The 19,930-nt window shown below is 33.3% G+C and overlaps 2 protein-coding genes, 1 long non-coding RNA gene and 1 pseudogene across 5 annotated transcripts; 2 read left to right on the plus strand and 2 right to left on the minus strand.

The window, feature by feature from the left end:
- The first annotated feature begins 1,220 nt into the window (after positions 1 to 1,220).
- On the plus strand, positions 1,221 to 1,929 carry LOC104716443 (uncharacterized). The gene has a single exon (XM_010433820.2). The coding sequence runs from the start codon at positions 1,332 to 1,334 to the stop codon at positions 1,833 to 1,835; it is 504 nt and encodes a 167-aa protein (XP_010432122.1). The 5' UTR covers positions 1,221 to 1,331; the 3' UTR covers positions 1,836 to 1,929.
- A 4,362-nt stretch (positions 1,930 to 6,291) lies between these two features.
- Positions 6,292 to 8,341, plus strand: LOC147935716 (uncharacterized). Its single transcript, XR_015568940.1, has 2 exons — positions 6,292 to 6,822; positions 7,421 to 8,341. It is a non-coding gene; the product is annotated as an uncharacterized LOC147935716 (long non-coding RNA).
- Positions 8,339 to 10,435, minus strand: LOC147935717 (uncharacterized; annotated as a pseudogene).
- A 2,547-nt stretch (positions 10,436 to 12,982) lies between these two features.
- On the minus strand, positions 12,983 to 18,241 carry LOC104716446 (BEL1-like homeodomain protein 2). 3 transcript variants are annotated; one of them, XM_087470059.1, is made up of 5 exons: positions 17,945 to 18,241; positions 16,461 to 17,733; positions 15,234 to 15,625; positions 14,672 to 14,732; positions 12,983 to 13,815 (listed from the first exon to the last, which is right to left on the minus strand). In XM_087470059.1, exons 2-5 carry the CDS (start codon positions 17,658 to 17,660, stop codon positions 13,222 to 13,224), a joined length of 2,247 nt encoding a protein of 748 aa, XP_087326185.1. In that variant the 5' UTR covers positions 17,661 to 17,733; positions 17,945 to 18,241; the 3' UTR covers positions 12,983 to 13,221. The 3 variants fall into 3 exon arrangements, with proteins under 3 accessions (XP_087326185.1, XP_087326186.1, XP_087326187.1); XM_087470060.1 differs by having other exon boundaries at positions 17,874 to 18,238; XM_087470061.1 differs by lacking the exon at positions 17,945 to 18,241 and having other exon boundaries at positions 16,461 to 17,859.
- Between the last annotated feature and the right edge of the window lie 1,689 nt (positions 18,242 to 19,930).

A 19,930-nucleotide genomic window follows, 5' to 3' on the forward strand; every position in this document is an offset into this window, starting at 1 on the left:
AATTGTGATTTAACTAACCTTTTTTGCTTATCTACTAACCAAACAAGTAATTAGATTGGATAGTAGACCATCGATCGGAATCCATAATAGACACTGTGAAAAACATAATCCACCTTAAAAATTACGCCTTTTACAAATTTAAAATTCTAACCATTTTTCAATAAACTTATTTCTATAGTTTAAATGAAAAAAAAAATAGCTAATATAGATTACTACAAGTAGTCATTATATACTAAAACTAAACGGCATTGTTTTGTACTAGCTAGATAGATTTACACAACACTAACTACTTGGTATCTTTACCAATATGCATTTCTTACCAACCAAACCAAATACGACAACTAATACTCGTAAAATCATAAATGAAGTATAATTACTGCAACAAAAAATAAATTAGTACTGTAGTAGAAAATAGAGAAACACATGCCGGATGCAATAAAAATAAATGTAAACAAAAACACAAAAATAAGCAATGAATTTATATTACATTAAAGGATCCGACAACTTCCTGACCAATCAAAATCATAGATTCAAAAGTGACAAGAAATATCCATATATAATACAAAAATGGGAACGATTATAGCGTTTAAATTTGTAACCTAGCTATTGTTATAAAGGGGGCAGCAATAGTTGTTTGAATTTCAGGAATTCAATTTTAGATCTTTCAACTTTAAATACGTAAACCTACCGCTCCCAACCCCACACGAGCTTTATAATAAAATCTTATTAAGTCAATAATTTACCTCTTCACAATCACAAATAACCAAAATGTGTTTCATAATGGACTCATAATAAAAACAAGCTATTCCATGCTTGTAGAGTGGGTAGCTTCACGTCTTTTTTAATACAGTACTACTACAGTATAGGTTTTTTTTGTCTTATTTCACTGAATTTTGTAACAAGTTCATATTAACTCATCATGCAAATCACCTTTGACATTTTTTAAAACACGTAAACGAAAAATAAACAAAGCTCAGTAGGCTACTCCCCTGACATGGTGGTAATTATAGGTAACAAACAATAAACAAAGGGTTAAAAAAAAATATGAAACGCAAACACACAAAAAAAGCTGTCTTCCTCCCCCCACCACTTTATACAGCCTGTCATCACTTCTATTGGTCCACAACACGACAAAAATCCTACGTGGCATCCATTTTTATTATTTTTCTGTAAATTTTTCTCTATTTATACACAAACTCTGCTTCTTCTTTCTCTTCCCATAATAATAATTATTCTTCATCTCACCGGGAAAAATAAAAACTGAGTCAACTCAGACCGAGTTACCAAGAACCATTATTATTAACACACTGAATATATATACACATACGCAAATGGGTATATGCAGCTCGAGCGAGTCGACTCAAGTCGCCACGGCGAAGGTGATCTTACAAGATGGGAGGATGATGGAGTTTGCGAACCCCGTTAAAGTCGGATACGTATTGCTCAAGTATCCCATGTGTTTTATTTGCAACTCCGACGATATGGATTTCGACGACGCCGTTTCCGCCATCAGCGCCGACGAGGAGCTTCAGCTTGGTCAGATATACTTTGCTCTTCCTCTTTCTTGGCTTCGTCAGCCACTTAAAGCGGATGAGATGGCTGCATTGGCCGTTAAAGCTAGCTCTGCGCTCATGCGAGGTAGTGGAGGTTGCCGTCGGAAACTCGTTGATCCTATTGTTTCTGATAAGTTTCGAACGAGAGTTGGATCCGGTGATGATACTGTTGGTTCCGGCTCCGGAAGAAGGAAAGGGAGGAACGTTGACGGTGGCGGTAGTGTTAGTAGTAGCCGGAGGAGGAAAAGTTACGCGGCGGAGTTGAGTACGATAGATGAGTGAAGGGTAGTTTTGGAATTTTGATTAAAATTTGTGGATAGTGTAAATTATGTTGGGGGGCCTATTTAGTCATTTAATGAAGATGCAATTTGCAGCATATTGGCAAAAAGTTCTTATTTGGTATTTTAGTACTTAGCACCAAATTACAGTTATATCCTTACATTACACATTTTTTTTGTTAATCATACTTATTAGATTTGACATACACATAACTAAAAGTATTAATTTCATTATTGATATAAAAACTAGTATAAAGGAGATAAGAAAGGAACATGTGACTGGTTCCAAAGATCTCGTAACGCGGTATTTGGATTGATTGCATGATGAATTAAAAATACAAAGGTTACGCAATAATAGTCAAATAAATATATACACTCATACACACAGTTCGATCGACCCCAACACAAAAAAAAATAGTATAGTTATTTGGAAAAGATTATATAATAGTTGATTTTTAAGTGATAAATTTGTCAATAAAATATCCTTAGCGTAACTGTTATCAATAATCTTTTAGTACCAAATTATGAACTACATACATAATGCGTAAATATGATCAAAATAAAATTTGGATATTCGTTTTTAAAATATATGACTAGAAAAATGGAGTTAAATATATGTTGGCGTGACGTATATAACTTGGGACCAGTTGATTCGCTTTTTGCCTCCCTTAATAATTGATAACTTAATAGTAGTAGTAATAGATATGTGTATATATTTCTTACAACTAAAATATTAAATAGTATACTTCATAGGAGTGTATGTTTTTGACAAAGAATAATGAGTTTGGAACTTTTTATATGAATCAAATTTTAAAGGTGACCTTGATATTAGAGCACTTTCCGGAAATTATATTTAAGAGTCTCTTGGTTCCAAAAGTCCAGCTGTTTTGATCAAAGCTTCCAGTGATCAAGGATGTAGTCATTGGCCAATCTATTTATGATTCATATGAAAGCTTTTTTGGTTATTAATGCGACTGTCCATAACATTCATTACTACTAAATTAGATTAGGTTGACAAAACAAAAATGCCCAGCTGTGTTCGAATTGAGTATGATTGTTTCCCATCTTTTCAAGAAAGAATTTAAGCTTTCTGTACTACTCCATTGTTTTCTTGTCTTTTTATCCGTTAACCTATTTGCATTAAAAAAAAAAAAAAATCTTCAGCTCAAAGCTTTTCACAGGATCTAAGAACTAGTTTTAAAGTAATGTTATACTATACGTGTACACATATCACTGATATTTAATTCATTATTCCAAATAGTATAGTGTGTATACTCGTTTTTAAGATCCGACATAACTGACGCAATTGATATTTAGTCGGTTCAACTAACTATATGTCGACATAGTTTTCATTCATTGTTTTTTAATGATTAATTTGTTGATATTTTCATGTTGTAAAATGATATTTTTCCTTCTATTTTTTTTCATTTAAATTATAATATATAAGCTTGTCTCAGTAAGATATATATAGCGAAGATACAACATAGTTTTACATTACAAAACGTTTGATCAATATATACCAACTCGGATGAAAAATTAATGTGCATTCAGGAACAGAAAACAGCATTTTCTAACATATGATCAAGATTCACGACTGAATCCATTACTATTCATTCCATAAGTTTGTTAACATACTTTACATACATAATGCATGGTCCAATTTGAACAACGTAGAGTAGGGTTGTAACCAAATTATGTCCTACACGAGCCCTCGACACAATCATTTTGCTTTGCTAATATCTCTTACACAAAATCACATATAAACAAAACCAAAAAAGGGAAAGAAAAACAAAACAGAGAAGAAGACACTAAGGTAAATCAAATCTATTATACAGACATAAAGTTTTCTACCAAAGTTTCGTTTAAGTAAATCATATATATAAAAATATCCCACTTTTTTCCAAAAGAAAAGCTTTTCGTAATACAAGTGTGTTTATTATGTACTCTTACTAATTTCCTTTTACTATTTTGTTTTAATTCACTATTTTATCGTTTGTGAATACATCAAACACTCCAACCAAATTTCCCATGAGATGATGTATTTACCAATAATATTCTTTGTGATATTGTGGAGGACAGTGATTGTTACATTCTTTTTGTCCACATATATCTATCGCTGGCTGATACAATGAGCTTAACGAGCTAATTTATATATTCTTTACATCATTCCGCCATATTCAGCAATTTCTATAGTAAATTCATTATAATAGTAAAGTTTACTCCGGGTCAGTTAAATGCACTTTATTTAGTGATATATCTTAACTACTGTGATTTGATATTCATAACTCGTCAAAATTGAATATCTCGGCAATATTATTCGTTTACCCTATCTAAAAACTTTTTACTGCCTACTCGAACAATGACGTAGTCACTATTCTTCTGCAACAAACATTTCAGAACATCATCCCAATACAGAGTGAAAAAACGGAACGCAGTTTTAATATGTGACACTTAGATATCATCGAGATGTACGGTCCACTTGGTTTCCAATTCTTCATCAAAAAGCAGAGTTTTTCTTGAAGCTCCCACAACTTGCTTGTCGAAGAAAGGAACCGAGTGTCAGCAAGTTTGCAGTACACGTAGTCGACAGATATATATTATCATCATCCCCTCTGATGGAGTCATTATAGGTATGGGATCGTATAATGATATCCGAGTGCCAATACTTGATCTGTTCTTTATATACTGCTTCGTGAAGTAACCAAAACAAGAAAAGTTACAAAACGACAGTGCCATTATGGCACTACAAAAGATAGAAACCATACTTACTTCCTTTATGGAGTCTTCTGGTGGAGAAATTATGTTACTGAAAGTGGACCGCTGGTTAAGCAAAGATTGGCATCGAAAAAGGTTGTGAGAGAAGTTTAACTATCAAACCTTTTGTTTACAACATTAATAGGCGATAAAAGTAAACATGAATATCCAATCCAAAACCAATTGGCCATGAGTTGAGTGCCCACAAATCTTATTTCTCTCGATGTGGGATATTGTCTAATAGGCGATAGTTTCTTCTCCGGTTTCGACAAAGCCATTACTAAGTGTTAAACAACTTATGTGATCATCCTCAACTCTTTTGCTTCCACCTGGATAACTGCAGCCAAAGAATCAATCAGCAGCACATTTAAGAATAGAAACATTGACATGAAATTTAATCACAGTAAAAAAATTACAACAAACTTAACTAGTTGTATCAAACCGACCGACATGAGCTAGTAATGAAACCAAGGAGGTTTAACAACAGAGAAAAGTTTGTGAGGGAATATTCCAAGAAGAGACACTTTTCTAACATATTTAATTGGGAGTTGAAAACTCTACATTTCTAACATAGGCTCTTTTGAAATCATTTTGATGTATAGACAAACACTAAAGAAGTATTAGAGAAGAGTTTTGTCATGCCACTACTGTTTCTTGTGCTGACATTTATTCACCATTGCTTCTTGATAAAGCAATTCTGTAAAAAATGTAGTAAAGCAATGCCCATACATAAACAGAAAACAGAGTAAGCAAGGGAAATCTGTGTCTTTGTTTTACACCTAAGGCTGAAATGTTGAAGCCTCAGCCCAAAGCCAAGTTGGAATATATGATACTTTGATCGTAATCAAGTTTGTACGGCCCCTCCTTGTTGATTATAAAGTTGGTCGTCAAAAGCATAGTTTTCCCTGAAGCTTGCACAGTCCAACACACAAACTTAGCTTGCAACCACAAACTCAGCTTGTCTCTAGTCTTTGAGAATCCTAATCTCCATGTAACAAAATTCTTAGTATCACCAAAAAAAAAACAAAGAACTGTTAAGTAAACACACATGTTTGGAACCAAAAGGCAGTTTCTTCTCAGAACCACACTATGACACTAGAGATGCATGCGCTTTTAAAATATATTTTTTTTTAAAAAAGGAGAAATTTTTTAAATACCACTAAATTTTTTTTTTTCCAAAAATACCACATTTTAGTTTTTTTTTCCAAAAATACCACAAAAGTTTTTTTTTTCCAAAATAATCACAAACACAAAAATTAATTTTTAAAGATGTAAATTTTTTTTTTTAGGTTTGGATTGACAAATTTAGTTTTAGGATATAATTTTTATGGGTAGAGTTTAGTATTTAGAATTTAGGGATTAGTTTTTAGTATTAGAACTTTAATTCAATTATGTAGTATTTTTGGAAAAAAGTTACATATTAGTGGTATTTTTGGAAAAAAAAACTAAATTGTGGTATTTTTGGAAAAAAAAATCAATTTAGTGGTATTTATGATAATTGTCCTTTAAAATTTTTAAAAGAAAAAGGAAATTTGATTATTATTACCCGAGCCTGTGTTCTCTCAGGTTCGGTTTTGGTCTTAACTTTCTCCTAACCTGATTAAGTGAAGAAAAAAGGAAGTTTGTTGAGTCCGTCATTAATAAGTAACCGTCACGAAAACTTGAGTCCCAAACAGTTATAAATAGACTCGGACCAAAAACACAGAGAAACATAGAAGCAGAGAGAGAGAGAGAGAGAGAGAGAGAGAGAGAGAGAGAAAGTTAGAATAAGAGAGAAAGATGCGATTTCATTGCTCTGATTTTACCATTCTCATCTTCGATTTCTTCGTCCTTCACTTGGATTTCATCTTTGAATTTCATAGTTTTGCCCTAAATCTTTCGGCGCTCCCACTTGTTCAACGCTTGGGGTTGTTGGATCTGCCCTATTTCTCTTCTTCACCAAGCATGCAATACAAGAGACGAGACGGTGATGGAAGATGATGATGATGCTTTGATTCTTCTTCTTCTGCTTTCATTTACAAAGAATTAAGCTAGTGATTCGGCTTCGGCTTTGTCTGTAGCACGAAAAATAAGACCAAGTCTAGCGAGAGATCTCACACACGCAAGCCTCACATTTTGAGCGGAGATGGTGACAGAGAGGGAGCGAATGGATCGGAGATCGAGATGCAAGAATAGCTTTAGGACTGGACTCTCATCTTTAGGCCCATTAAGCAAAAAGTTTTTCAGCCCAAAATAAGGTCTATTTCTATCTCTTTTTTTTTTTTTTTTTTTTTTTTTTTAAAAAATTATATGCAAATTATTTTTTTTGGATGCTAAATTTACTAAATGGTGTGATTACTAATCGGATTTTGGATCCAGTCTTTTGATCGTTAGAGATTCTATAAATCCAACTTGTTTTTGCACCATTATGTAAATTTAACCTTCACGATTGAATTCAATTATTAAGATAGTTTTTTTTTTCTTTTTTTTTAGACTATCATAGGATTTTTTTTTAATGCTACATTTTAAACATAGTGTGATTATTAACCATATAATTGGATCAGGTTTTGATCATTAGATATTTTTTCCCATCATTATGTAGATTAGCATTCAAAGTTTTAATTCAATTTTAAAAAATAGTTTTGAAACTTATGGTTTTTTCTTTCTTTACTTTTGGATTTTTAAAAAGTATTTGTGGTTTTTTCTTTTTCTTAAAGATAGGTTTTAGAAACTGAAGATTTAGCATTAGATATAGTCAGTCTCAAAGAGAGAGAGAGAAGGGAGTTCATTTCTCTCTTCCAAATTGTTTTATTCTCTACCTCTAGTGACTCTAATCTAGATTCTGTCCAAAAACAGATCTCTCGGTTCAAACGGTTAATGATGGTACATTAGTAGGATTACATATTGATTGAGGATGACGGACTAATATATGGGATTACATACTGATTGGTTATGTCTCATGTATTACAATACAAAGTATAACAGAGTCTTGGGAAGTACATCATTTGATGAGTTCTTTAGCTATCAGATACCGGTACCCGAAATTGTGTGGGATCCATTCTATGATACTCTTTCGAGATCTTTTTATGTTGAGTTTCGTAATTGTATACCACATGGGTTCCGGGAGACATTCTTGGATCACCTCCATCAATGCCGCTTGATTCAGACCCAAGTCTTTGCTGAAAGACTCTATCATCCTTGGTAAGATTAGTTTCTGGTCATTTCTGAACCCAATGTTTGCGCGGATGTACTCTTCTTTTGCGGTTTCCAGCTCTAGGTATATACTCTCGGCCGTATATACTCGAATCTATGACCCAAAAGATGTAAAATTAGTCCAGTAAGGGTATTAAATGTATGGATATAGATATATGTAGAGAGGATGATCGCCAAAAAAAAAAAAAAAAAGATATATGTAGAGAGGATGTGACGATGTACCGCGGGATCAGAGTGATTTCCGGAACAGAGAGCAAAGTACAACAGAGGCTCTGGATGCTCAAGGGAGTATTCTTGGTAGTTATCTCTGGTTCTGAGTTTTTTTGAGGTGAGTAACAACCGCAACCACTGTAAGCAGGGAGAGAATAAGCTTCTTCACTAGACGGATCACATTGTGATAAAATTGTAAGGATTTTGGTAGCTAAAGTAGTGACCTGTTGGGGACAAGGCATTCGGCTTAGAAGAATAGAGTTTTGCAATATATCTATGCTCATCACACGACCTCCTATGTTGTAAGCTGGCTGCAAAATTTAGCCATTGAACCTCAAGCAATTTCTTACCTTAGAGTTTCTGGTTTTTTGAATCTTTTAATTTTCTTACCTTAGAGAATAGTAAGAATCTCTTTCCGTTGTTCTTTGGAATCCCATTAACTAAAAATGCCTGGCAGAAACATAAAAAAGAGTTTTTAAGTTCAATGAAATTCACAAATTAGAAAGATAAAAAAAGAAGAGCGACAAAAAAAAAAACCTTACGTGCATCACAAGTGAGTTATAAACATTAATCCAGAACGCAAGTTTCTCTCGATGCGTCAACTTTCTCAGATCAACATCTTCCAATTGTTTAGTAAGGAGTCTGTGTAATTTATAATAAACCAATATCTATAAACAGAACACTAAGTGAAGAAAGCAATATCTGTGTGTGTGTGTGTTTTTTTTACCTGAATTGTTGAAGCATCAACTCAAAGTTATGTCCTTTCCTTTTAATATGTGACACTTCGATCATCGAGCTGTACGGTCTACATGATTCGAATTGGTCCTCGAAAGCAGAGCTTTTCCTGAAGCTCCACAACCTTCTTGTCGAAGAAAGAAACCGAGTGTCTGCATATTTGCAGTACATAGTCGACACATACTTTATCATCTCTTCTGATAACTTGTTTGGAGTCATTATAGGTATGTGATCTGACATCCGAATTCCAATACTTGATCCTCCGTTTGCTATATACTGCTTTGAAATGTAAACAAAGCAAATAAGTTATATAATGCCATTTACAAGATAAAGAAACCATGTTGCAGAGACTTACTTCTTTTATGGACTCTTGTGGTGAGGATACTCTGTTGCTGAAAGTGGACCGTTGATTAAGCAAGGATTGGCATCGGCGAACATTAGAATTATATATGTCACTCTCGGTTGAACATCTATTTTCAAAGGAGAAACAGCGATATTCAATTCCTTGATTCTCATGTTCTCTTGAGAAGTCTGCACATTTACTTGTAAGAGTTGATTTTGGTGAAACTGAGCTCTGCTTTTTGGATGATGGAGATATATGTACTGATGCTTCTTGACCAAAAGCTTTTCGATATAGCCATAAAAGGTACTGTTCTAAACTCGAAACTTCTAATTCGAGTGTCGTAATTTCCTTTATCAATTCTGAAGTAGGCTGCATAACATCCAACATTGAGTTATTTGTCAAAACAGATTTAATAACTACAATAAGAAAAATGTGGAAATTGATCTGAGGTTAATGAACAAAAGAGCCATCATCTCAAAGAGCTAGAGAAGTGTTTAGAATGACACAGTGAAAGGGGGAAAAGGACCAAAATTGACTTGTTGCTCAGGAGATCTGACTAGTAGTAAGTACCTTGGGAGTGAAGATACTGTCGTCTTGAGAAGTTTCTCTATAACCCAATGCCATTTCTAAATCGTTACGAACATCCAACTGAGTCTGTAATATTTTCTCAAGATCTGTAATCTGCATGCATAATCAAAAAGGACGACCAAAGTGAGTGGATTAGAGCATGTGATCTAAAAACGGTTGTGAGAAAAGTTTACATATTTAAAACCTCATGTTTAAGGGAGTTTTGAACTTTCACAACATTAGGTGATAGTTTCTCCTTTGGTTTGAGGAAACCATTATTGAGTGACAAACGACTTATGTGATCATCTTCAACTCTTTTGTTTCCTGGATAACTGCAGCCAATGTTTCAATCAATACATTTAAGATCAGAAATATTGATAAAGAAATTTATATCATAATCAAATACACAGAAAAGAAAAAACAATTAATGATTCTTTTTAATCCTAAAACATTTTGATAGCCTATCTAAGTCAACATTAAAACAGAAGAAAATGGCAACCTCTTTGAACGTTTGTGATTTTGTCTCTGTATTGTTCTGTCTTTGAATCCTATCATCCTGAAACAAAATAATCATATTTTGTATGTTTTAGTCAAACCTAAGATAAAGCATGGAGCTTGGGAACTAAAATGATTTATATATCAAGTTAGAGCTAAGTAGCCAAGCTTACGTGTTTATGCTGCTCATCTGAACACACTCGAACCAGAATCTCTAGAGTGGTTTTGTTTAGAGGGATACTCAAAGTTTGTTCAAAATAACTATATATAGCAGAACAACGTACAAACTACCTTCCAAAATCACCCATTTTATCTTCCTTAATCTTTCACCCACCAACCTTTTTTTTGTTAAATCTTCAGCTACCATTGAAGCAAATTGAATTTTTCTGAAAGTGATCGTTTCTTATTGATACATGTACAAAACAAGGAGCATAAATGCAGTCAAGACAAGATGTTTTTTTATTCTATAAGCATAAAACATATTGGAAACTATTCATAGAGTAAGACTGCAACATATATCTATTAAAAAGGGAATATTTATTTGTTTATACTAGAGATGGATCCCAGAACTTACAGAGATTTTGTGAATCATTTGTGAATTATTAGTAGGGTTCATATATGAGCGTGAGCTCATCTGCTCATGATACATTATTACTAGAGATGGACAAGAACTTACAGAGATTTTGTAAATCATTTGTTAATTATTAATAGGGTTCATATATATATGAACGTGAACTCATGATACATTTTATTACATACCGTCGACATATCATTTGAGAAGTACTTTTAGTAGAAAATAATGTGTGTCGCATGCAACAAGGTAGATTCTCAAGTATTTATGACTACAGTATATCAGTTTCCATTTTTCTCATTTCTCAAGATGATGGTACTTTGGCCGACTGAGTTAGTAATAGTTGTTTAGTGAGGACTACTAAACCACTACCCAGTAATTCAACAGACCTATTATCGAAATGTTTGTAAAAAGTATCATATGAATGTCATAACTTGTGTTTCAAAAGAATGTCATAACTCATTCCTCAAATTATTCATGCAACCAATAACAGGTCCCAATTCCGCTAAGCATGGAAGATAGATATACATGCATTTGACTTATCCACACGGTGTTATATACACTTATATGTCAACGTATGCTTCTCCCTCCTAGGTAGTAGGTACCGGTCTTTTTATTTCCTCTTATCTTTTTTCCTAATACATTAATGGATCCGACAAAATGAAATGAACGTAAAAAAAAAAAAAAGTAATACATAAAAAAATGAGTGGGAGGTTCTAGCGAGTGTTGTATTATTATTCACCTCAAAGACAACATCTGTTTTTCTTCTTGTTTTTATTTGCTATTATATATATATCAACTCAGAGATAAAACAAAAATAAAGAAGGTTTAGGCCGCATATACATAAATTTATTTTAGCCATATCTTGAATTGTCGAAGTTTTATAAATAATTTCATGTACATATATATACTATATACCATGATGTTTTACAAAACTAGGGTCATATATATAATGTCACATTCAAAAAATAACATCCCATATGTTGGATGTGTATTTTTATGTATGTATTTTAATATCAGGATAATTTGAAAGAAGAAGAAAAAATCTCATTATTTGTATTACTGAAAAAAAAAATCTGTTGCTATATATTTGATGTCATAAATCATAATAACCTGTTACTTATTATTAAAAGTGGTTTTATTATTTTTCGATTTATGATCCTTTGGCCGGATTCCCACTTATTTCATTGCTATAAACTAAACACTTCTCTATTACTTTTTTTCTTCTCATAATATACAGAATTCTCATATATATCTCTCTTTGGCTTCTACTGGTAACCATTAGAGGAACAAAAGAAAAATGAATAAAAAGAACAATGAGGAACAGAATAAACAATTTTTGAGAAATGAAAGGAAAAGATGCAGACAAAAAACAAAATAATGACTGGTAACCAAATAATAACAATATTTTTAAAAATAGATTAAATATTAAATCAATCAATGAATAAAAATACTAATACTACTTTTAATGTATATAAAATAAATTTTACATTTGATTTTAAAATAAAATTTGTGAATTAAATTTTAGAGACATCATATTAAATACTAATAGTTAATATTAACCTACAATAAAATTTAATTTAAAATATTATTTAGTTTTTATTTATGATATACACATTTTTTAAATTTAATTTACTATTCATACAATTTCCAAATAAAGCTTTCAAATTAATTTAACATGAAATTTTGTATCAAAGATACTTTTCTGCCAATATACTGTGAAAAATATGAATATTATTGTATTATAAAATTAAAATATTATTAATAAACATATTTTTATTTATTTATTTTAAAATAAAAAACGAATTTTAATATTAATTCTTTTTGTGTTCCATTTGTTCCTCATCAATTTTGGGGAGAAACATTTTTGGTCTAGTGTTTTTCATTTTATGAAAAATGTAGAAAAATGATGAGAAAATAATATTCTTTATAAATAGTAAAAATTTTGAGAAATAAAGAAGAATATTATATTTTTCCTCCTTCTTTTCCTAAATTTTGGTTAGGAGTTTGAGCCTTTGATAGAAAACTTCTATTATCTTTCTATAGAATAAAAACAGATACGCCGAACCGCAATAAAAGACCTTTGGGCCAATCACTTTTCTTATTAAAGGCCCAAAACTTGCGTTACCTCGACAAGCTTGTACCATGGTAAGTGAATCTATGTGATTGTGTAATTTAATTTGTAAATCAGTGATTTCGAACGATTTGGGTTTGTATCACTATATCAGTGCAGTATGCATGAGAGAAAATAATCAAACAAAAATTTAAAACAATTAATGAAATCTTGAGAAACTATTTAAATAAATAAGGATAAAAAAAAATCTATGTGAACAAAATGTTGTACAATTGTAATTTGAGAAGGGATTTACAAATAGTTAACGAGATAGAGAAAATAAAAATAAAGGCTAAACTAAAAGTACAGTATTAATCTTTTAAAAAGGCTAAATAGAATTTTCATTTAAAAAGGTGAAAATGAAAAATGGAGACTATAATTAATTAAATGGAGTTAAGAAAAAGAGCAAACTAAAAACCCCCAAAGTCTCTAACGCAAAAAGAAGGGTCCTTATCAGGCATGTTCCCAGCGTGGCGTAAACCAAGCGTGAGTGACACGTCACCGGTAGGGTTTGTCCCAAACCTTATAACGTTAACACCACCCATGTCAGCATCATCATCGAACCCGCCAACACCTTGTTGACAGGTGGCAACCGCGGAAAACGCGGCTGAACCACCGTAACGAGAACCCAAGTCGGCAGACGAAGCGGCGGCGTTGGAATAAGAGGAAGGGAGTAGAAGTGATGAAGGGTCGTTTTCGTAAGCATTAATGTCGGATCTTAGACGGTGGCCTGTCGCTACTGCTACTGCCGCGTCTGCGTCTGCATCTGATACGTCTGGTGCGGTTATTATTGGAGTTTGTGAAGTGGTCCGAGAGGCAGTGAAGTTGCTTTCATTGTTGTTGGATTTCGTGCTCTTGTCGTTGTTGCCGTTTTTTGTATCTTGATCTTCTTCGTTAACTTCTAATTCCTCTTCTCTTTCTCTTTCTTTTGATTCTTGTTGATACATTTCTTCCACCATTGGTTTCCATAAACGAACCCTAGCATTAATGAACCAATTTGACACCTGAATAGAAAAGACAAAAAAAAAATTACTAATTGAGTAAATCTAATTACAATACCCAAATAAATTGCGGGCTCCTTTGTCATGTGGTTATTTAATGTAGGGGGGATACAAGAAATTGAGGGTCTCTTTAGGGATAGTTGAAAGCTGCAAACTTTGATGTACTTGAGGAAAATGGTCCCTTTTGAGTCTTTAATGTCGATCTCTTTCTCTCTCTCCTATGTTTGTGTGGGTGTGTGTACATATATATAACTTTAAACGAATCCCAAGAAAAGCTAATAGTGAGTGGAAGGCAAAACACATGGTGTTCCTCAGTCATATCAAACCAAACAAAGGAAAGAAACAAAAGCCATGCAATAGAGTCATCTCTAGCTAGTTACTAGTTAGTGTACCTCATCAAATAATGTTGGTTCATTGGTACTCGTCTTCAATTCAATGATAGCTCCTATTTATCAATTATTCATATATATATGCTTCAAATTTTACATGGATATATAGGTGACTTGGGTGATAGTTGCCAAACAAATGTAATCTATCATGCACCCAAGTTATTATCGTAGTGATAAATATAAAACCATTAAAAAATAAGTTAGAGTATGATCATTTTAAACGCAAATCTTGATTGTGACTGGTTTATAATCAATACATTTAGTTTATGCGCGTAAATGTATGCGGCTATTTTCTATATGAAAATTTGGACTAATTTAAGACATGTCACCACAAGGTTAAGATTCAACTCAACGTTAACAACTTGGTTAACTAGAGGCAAGGTATTTGATTCATGGAGATTTTTTGTATATTTATATTGTATTGATGGCTGTGGAAATATATATATATATATGTATATTTATAGACTGACCTGATTTCTGGATAAACCGGTCTGTCGAGCCAAGAGGTGTTTATCTGCATCGCTTGGATACCTGAGAAAGAGACCAGAAAATGACATCACTCTATCTTTGCCCTAAACTCAATTATCTAATTTTCTTTTCTTTATATATATTTTCACTATATACGATACAATCAAGTAGACGCAAGAAAAAGTACAGACTTTTTCCTAACAAGGGCGTGAGAATCTAACAGACAAAAGAAAAGCTGATGATTACATATCATAGATCCAGTTTTTTTTTTTTTTTTTAACTTCATTTTTTTGGTTTTGTTTTTACTCATAAAGCAATTGTCAGAGAGGTGAAAAATAGTACAAAAACACTACTCTTTTGCTTTATTTCCATTTTTTCGTTAACTTTCACTAACAATAAAATAGCAAAATTCTACAGACACAGAACTAAAGAACTTAGTGGTGAAATAACGAGAAAAGAAGTACTCTTTCCTCAGCTTTTTTCAGAATTTAATTCTTTCAGACGTAATTGATTTATAATAATGAATAATGAGAAACCAAAAAAAAAAAAAAAAAATTGACTTACGGGTGAAGAAAATGCTCGAAGAGCCAAGCTCTAAGGATATTAACGGAGCGTTCAGGCAGACCGCGTTGTGGCCGCCACGCTTCTTGTTCCATCATACCCATTTGGTGAAACGCACGTTGCTGACGTAAACTCTGTTCTAGTAAACGCAACCGCGGAGTTTCGCCTTTAGTTAATCCGGAAGAAGACATTCCCGCTCCATCTTTGTCCCCAAGAAGTTCACAACTCTGCTTAAGCTGAGCTGCGACCGCATCTTTAAGACATCGAAAATGCCTGGACATAGCTTTTTGAGCCAATGCGGTGTATGGTAACGCTGCACCTTGGCCCATTATTATGTCAAAAGAGTTCACAACCATCTGCATTTGCTCGCAGTAATGGTTGTACCGTCGGTCCACCTGCCAACAAAACAAAACTATACATCATACAATCCAAAATTATTTAATATTTGTTTTCTCTTTTAGTTAATGTTATGGTTAACTCGTGTGTGTTTTATATTCACGTGATTAAATCTCTTTTGTTCGAGTTCCATCAAATAAATAAACAAATGAGATTAACCAGCTACGTTCAAACGAGACAGTATTATATAGACAAATTAAGGACTATAGAATATACTTCAATGTTTTCGTAATCCTACCAACAGCATATTTTAACGTATAGCATAAAATAAAATATATCTTTTTAGTGAGAAAAACAAAACAAGTCAGCTAAAAAATAGAATAATTCAATTATGGGTAAACAAATAAGTAACGTCAAGGGTTAGCTTTAAGACGTAAGGGGAGTAGCTTATATGGAGAAGGAAACGCCAATTTTGATTAATCGTAAATTAGTAATTATTTAATGCATTTTTCTTTGATTAATCGATTCCACCAAACGCTAAGCATCAAAAAATTCAATGCACCTTCTCTAATACGACCGTCACACGAGCAAAAATTGATGAAAACTTTTAATATTAAAGTAAAGATGGTAGGATTGCGTAATCAGACTCTCTACCAAAACAATCAAATAATAAGTAGTTAATCGCGAAAACAAAAGACCAATTCAGTCATATCATGTCTCTTATTTCGTTGTATACTAATTTTTGGTTCAATTTGACTATATAGCAACATATTAGAGAATTTTATGGAAATTTCATGAAAAAAAAAAAATTACGTAAAATGTGTGAATAAATATCACTAACGACAAAGTCAAAATCAAGATTGGAAAGTAAAGGATAATTAATTATGAACTTACCTCTTCAAGCATGGTGAGTAGCTTCACTTTCCTTCTTTGATGCTCAATCCGATCAGACGCCGATAAAGGAGGATGATCCTTGATTACTCCGGCAGACGAAGGAGAGCTGCCACCACCACCGCCGTCGCCACCGCTAGTATTAGGGTTTGAGCTGTTCTTAAGTTTGTTCTTCTTCAAAAATCCTCTTCCAACACTACAAAACTCTTCCAACAACTCTTGCGCGGGGGTTGTGTACCTCGAGTGTCTTAAGATATTGACGGCTCCGATGGAAGAGGAAGGAGCCGTCGCAGCGCTCGGAGATGATCGGAATTGGTTTAATACTTGGTGATGCTGTGAAGAATTAGCAAGAAGAGTCTTGAATTGATTGTATTGATGATGTGATGATGCGTTAGAAGAGTTGGATCCGTAGTAAAGGTTTCTATACTCTTCCGCTTTTGCAGCAGCCTCTAGAGACGATGAAAGAGATAAGGACAAGCCTCGTCCACCGCTGTTTTCCACGTGGATGGTCCCGATCTCGGTTTGGTTGTTGTGATGATGAGGATGATGATCGGAGGAAGAAGACTGCCACGTCATCTGTTGGTGATGATGGTGATGTGGAAGCTGATGCATAGACATATTATTATTATGATCGTAGCTCTGATGATGATCAGTTGTGTTGGTGGATGGATTTGGAAGTAGCATGTGAAGAGTTGAAGAATTGTGGTGGCTTCTTGTGGTACTTGTGGATGACGGAGACGTCGGTGGTTGTTGCTGTGGTGGCGGTGGATTCATCAAAAACAACTGCATGGCGGCGGCAGCTGTGGCGGTGGCAGAATCCGTAGCATTCATGGCCGGAATATTCTGATGTTGCTCATCAAGCAACTGCCTATTTGACCGGAAAGATTGGCCGTGGTCGAGATCTCTTCCTCCGCGGCTGCTTCCGGGGAAATTAAACATCTCGGATAACATTCCGGCAGTTTCATAGACCGGAATCCCGCTTCCTCCGGCGACTGAGAATTCCTCGTCCATCTCCTCTACCCTTTGATGTTCTTGCTTCTGCTGAGCAATCAGATTAGGAGAATCTGATCGGTCGAATCCATTAGAGAAGCTGAAGATTCCTCCTTGGTGTTGATGATGATGATGGTAATCTTGGGACATAGAATTATTGTGAAGAGTCTTCAAAAGAATTGTAGTAGTAGAAGAAGCTTTAACTATTCCCATATCAATACTTCAATCTTCTTCTTCATGATATGTTTATAATAAGTATCTTCTCAACGCTCTCTCTTCTCGGATCCTGTAATGATTCAGACAAAGAATTTAAAACATATATAACTCATCAGAAAGAGAGTCAACTTAGGTCTTATACTGTTTTTTCTTTTCATCTACATCATCTATATACTGATGAACAACACACATAGAGAGAGATGTACGTACATATGTAGCTTAGCTATATATATGTATGTATGTATGTATGCAAAGAGAGAGCAGAAGAAGAAGAGAATCACCTTTGGGAGTTTGTTGCAGAGAAGATAATTGAGTTTAGGTATCGTTTTCTTTCTCTCTCTCTCGCTTTCTCTTTTCTGGACTCTCCTTTTCTTTGTTACTAGGAGTTTATTCAGGATTTCACAAAATATAATAATAACCAAAGATATATATATTAGAAAGAAAAAAAATCTGATAAATGTACACCAAAGCCAAAAGAAGCGAAAGGAAAAAATATGATAGAGAGAGAGAGAGAGAGAGAGAGAGAGAGGTCAATCTTCTTTCTTCTTCGCCACCCTTTTTAAGCCCACCGATCTTCTTTATTAAATATAGTTGGTTTCTTATTTAAACAAAAAAAAACAGCTGTTCGTGCAAAAACAAATTCCAGTGATTTTTTTTTTTTAACTGTGGTTTCTTTGAAATAATTTAGTTTTGCAAAAGCTCAATATAGGATTGTAGGATAAGAATTACTATAAGATATATATTTTTTTTCACGAAATGTCGGCTGCCATTAACTGTTTGAAGATGTTCATTTTCGAAACTAATTATCAAAAAAAGTGGTACAAGGTCACATATCTCAATGATACGAACCACCACCATAAATATTTAATAGTAATACTGTCGTGACAAAAAATGAGAAATATAGTATATATTAAGATACTGTCATAATCATATTTCCCATAATACCCTCCACTGTCAACTTTCTGATTACACTGGATAACTCGCAGAGAGGGTCAATTAAGTCTATTTATACATAAACTGGTTATTGTTGGTGCGTAGCTTCATAGTCCTCATGCATTGCATAGGCTAGACATTTAGTATCAATCAGCAATATAATTTAAAGTCTACAATTTTATTTTAAAATGTAGCTTACAATATACATATAGGATCTTAAATAACTTGAAATGCCATAAATTTCATCGTATATCAGTCAGTATTCAGTCATAGGAAACAGTATTTACCTAGTCGTGTGTTTAAACTAGACTGTTTGTTGTCTATATTAATTTTAAAATAACTTTCCTTACAACGAGAATATGACTCTCTTCAAAAAGTCCGTACGAGTGTCGTAATCACTATACCAAAACAAATGAGTGTCATGTAATCAATTGATTCTAAGTTCTAACTACAAATTAATCATGACTTAGAATCGACTTTTCAATGAAATTAAATGACATATTAGTTAGCACTTTCTAATGATCACATATATAACCTCCCACGTACATATATACCAATACTATGTTAAATAAAATGTAAGATGTAAATTTTGACAATTAGCTCTACATGGGATTATGTGATCATTATAACATATATTACATTTTAATCTTACATATGCAAAAGTTTTAAGTACTCATGCAAAAGTTACACAATCGATATATATATATATATATATATATATATCCAAACTATTTTTCTGACCATCGCTCTTGTAAGCATATATATTATTACTAGATGAGGTTCGAGTACGATGTAAGTAGGAATGGCTTGGATCGGAGGATAAATGTAATGAATTTTCGTCTATGTATTTTTTGTTTTGTTTTCGGCGTATAAAATAAACAATATAAGATGAGAGGTCGCACGAGCGGGACGTGATGTTTGGCACGTGTGAAAGGTAGGAGGAAGGATCAGAAGTCAAGTGCTCACAATGTTAATTAGGTTTGTGTGAGGGGATAATCTATGAAAACCGATGAAATCGACACATAACCGTTTTTTGGGTTCAACAGCTTTGAGATCGATCGAGTACTTGAGTTTCTTTTTCCGGTTAATACGAATATCAGGGATTTCTTTCTTAAACTGACGACATATTTCGTATCACGTCTGTCTTACTAAAAAAATAGCATTCCCAAAATTCGAGTTGTCTTGCATATTCCTATCCCACAAACGGTTAGAGACATATTGGATTTTGCACCGTAGGTTTTAAGTCCATAATGGGATAAATAATAAATGTAAACATCGAAAGCAAAAGCGTTAGTCCACTTATATAACATATACATCGAGCTTTTGTTTATTGT

This window comes from Camelina sativa, chromosome 10 (assembly GCF_030686135.1).
Source record: "Camelina sativa cultivar CO46 ecotype springtype chromosome 10, ASM3068613v1".
In the NCBI taxonomy this organism is placed as follows: Eukaryota; Viridiplantae; Streptophyta; class Magnoliopsida; order Brassicales; family Brassicaceae; genus Camelina; species Camelina sativa.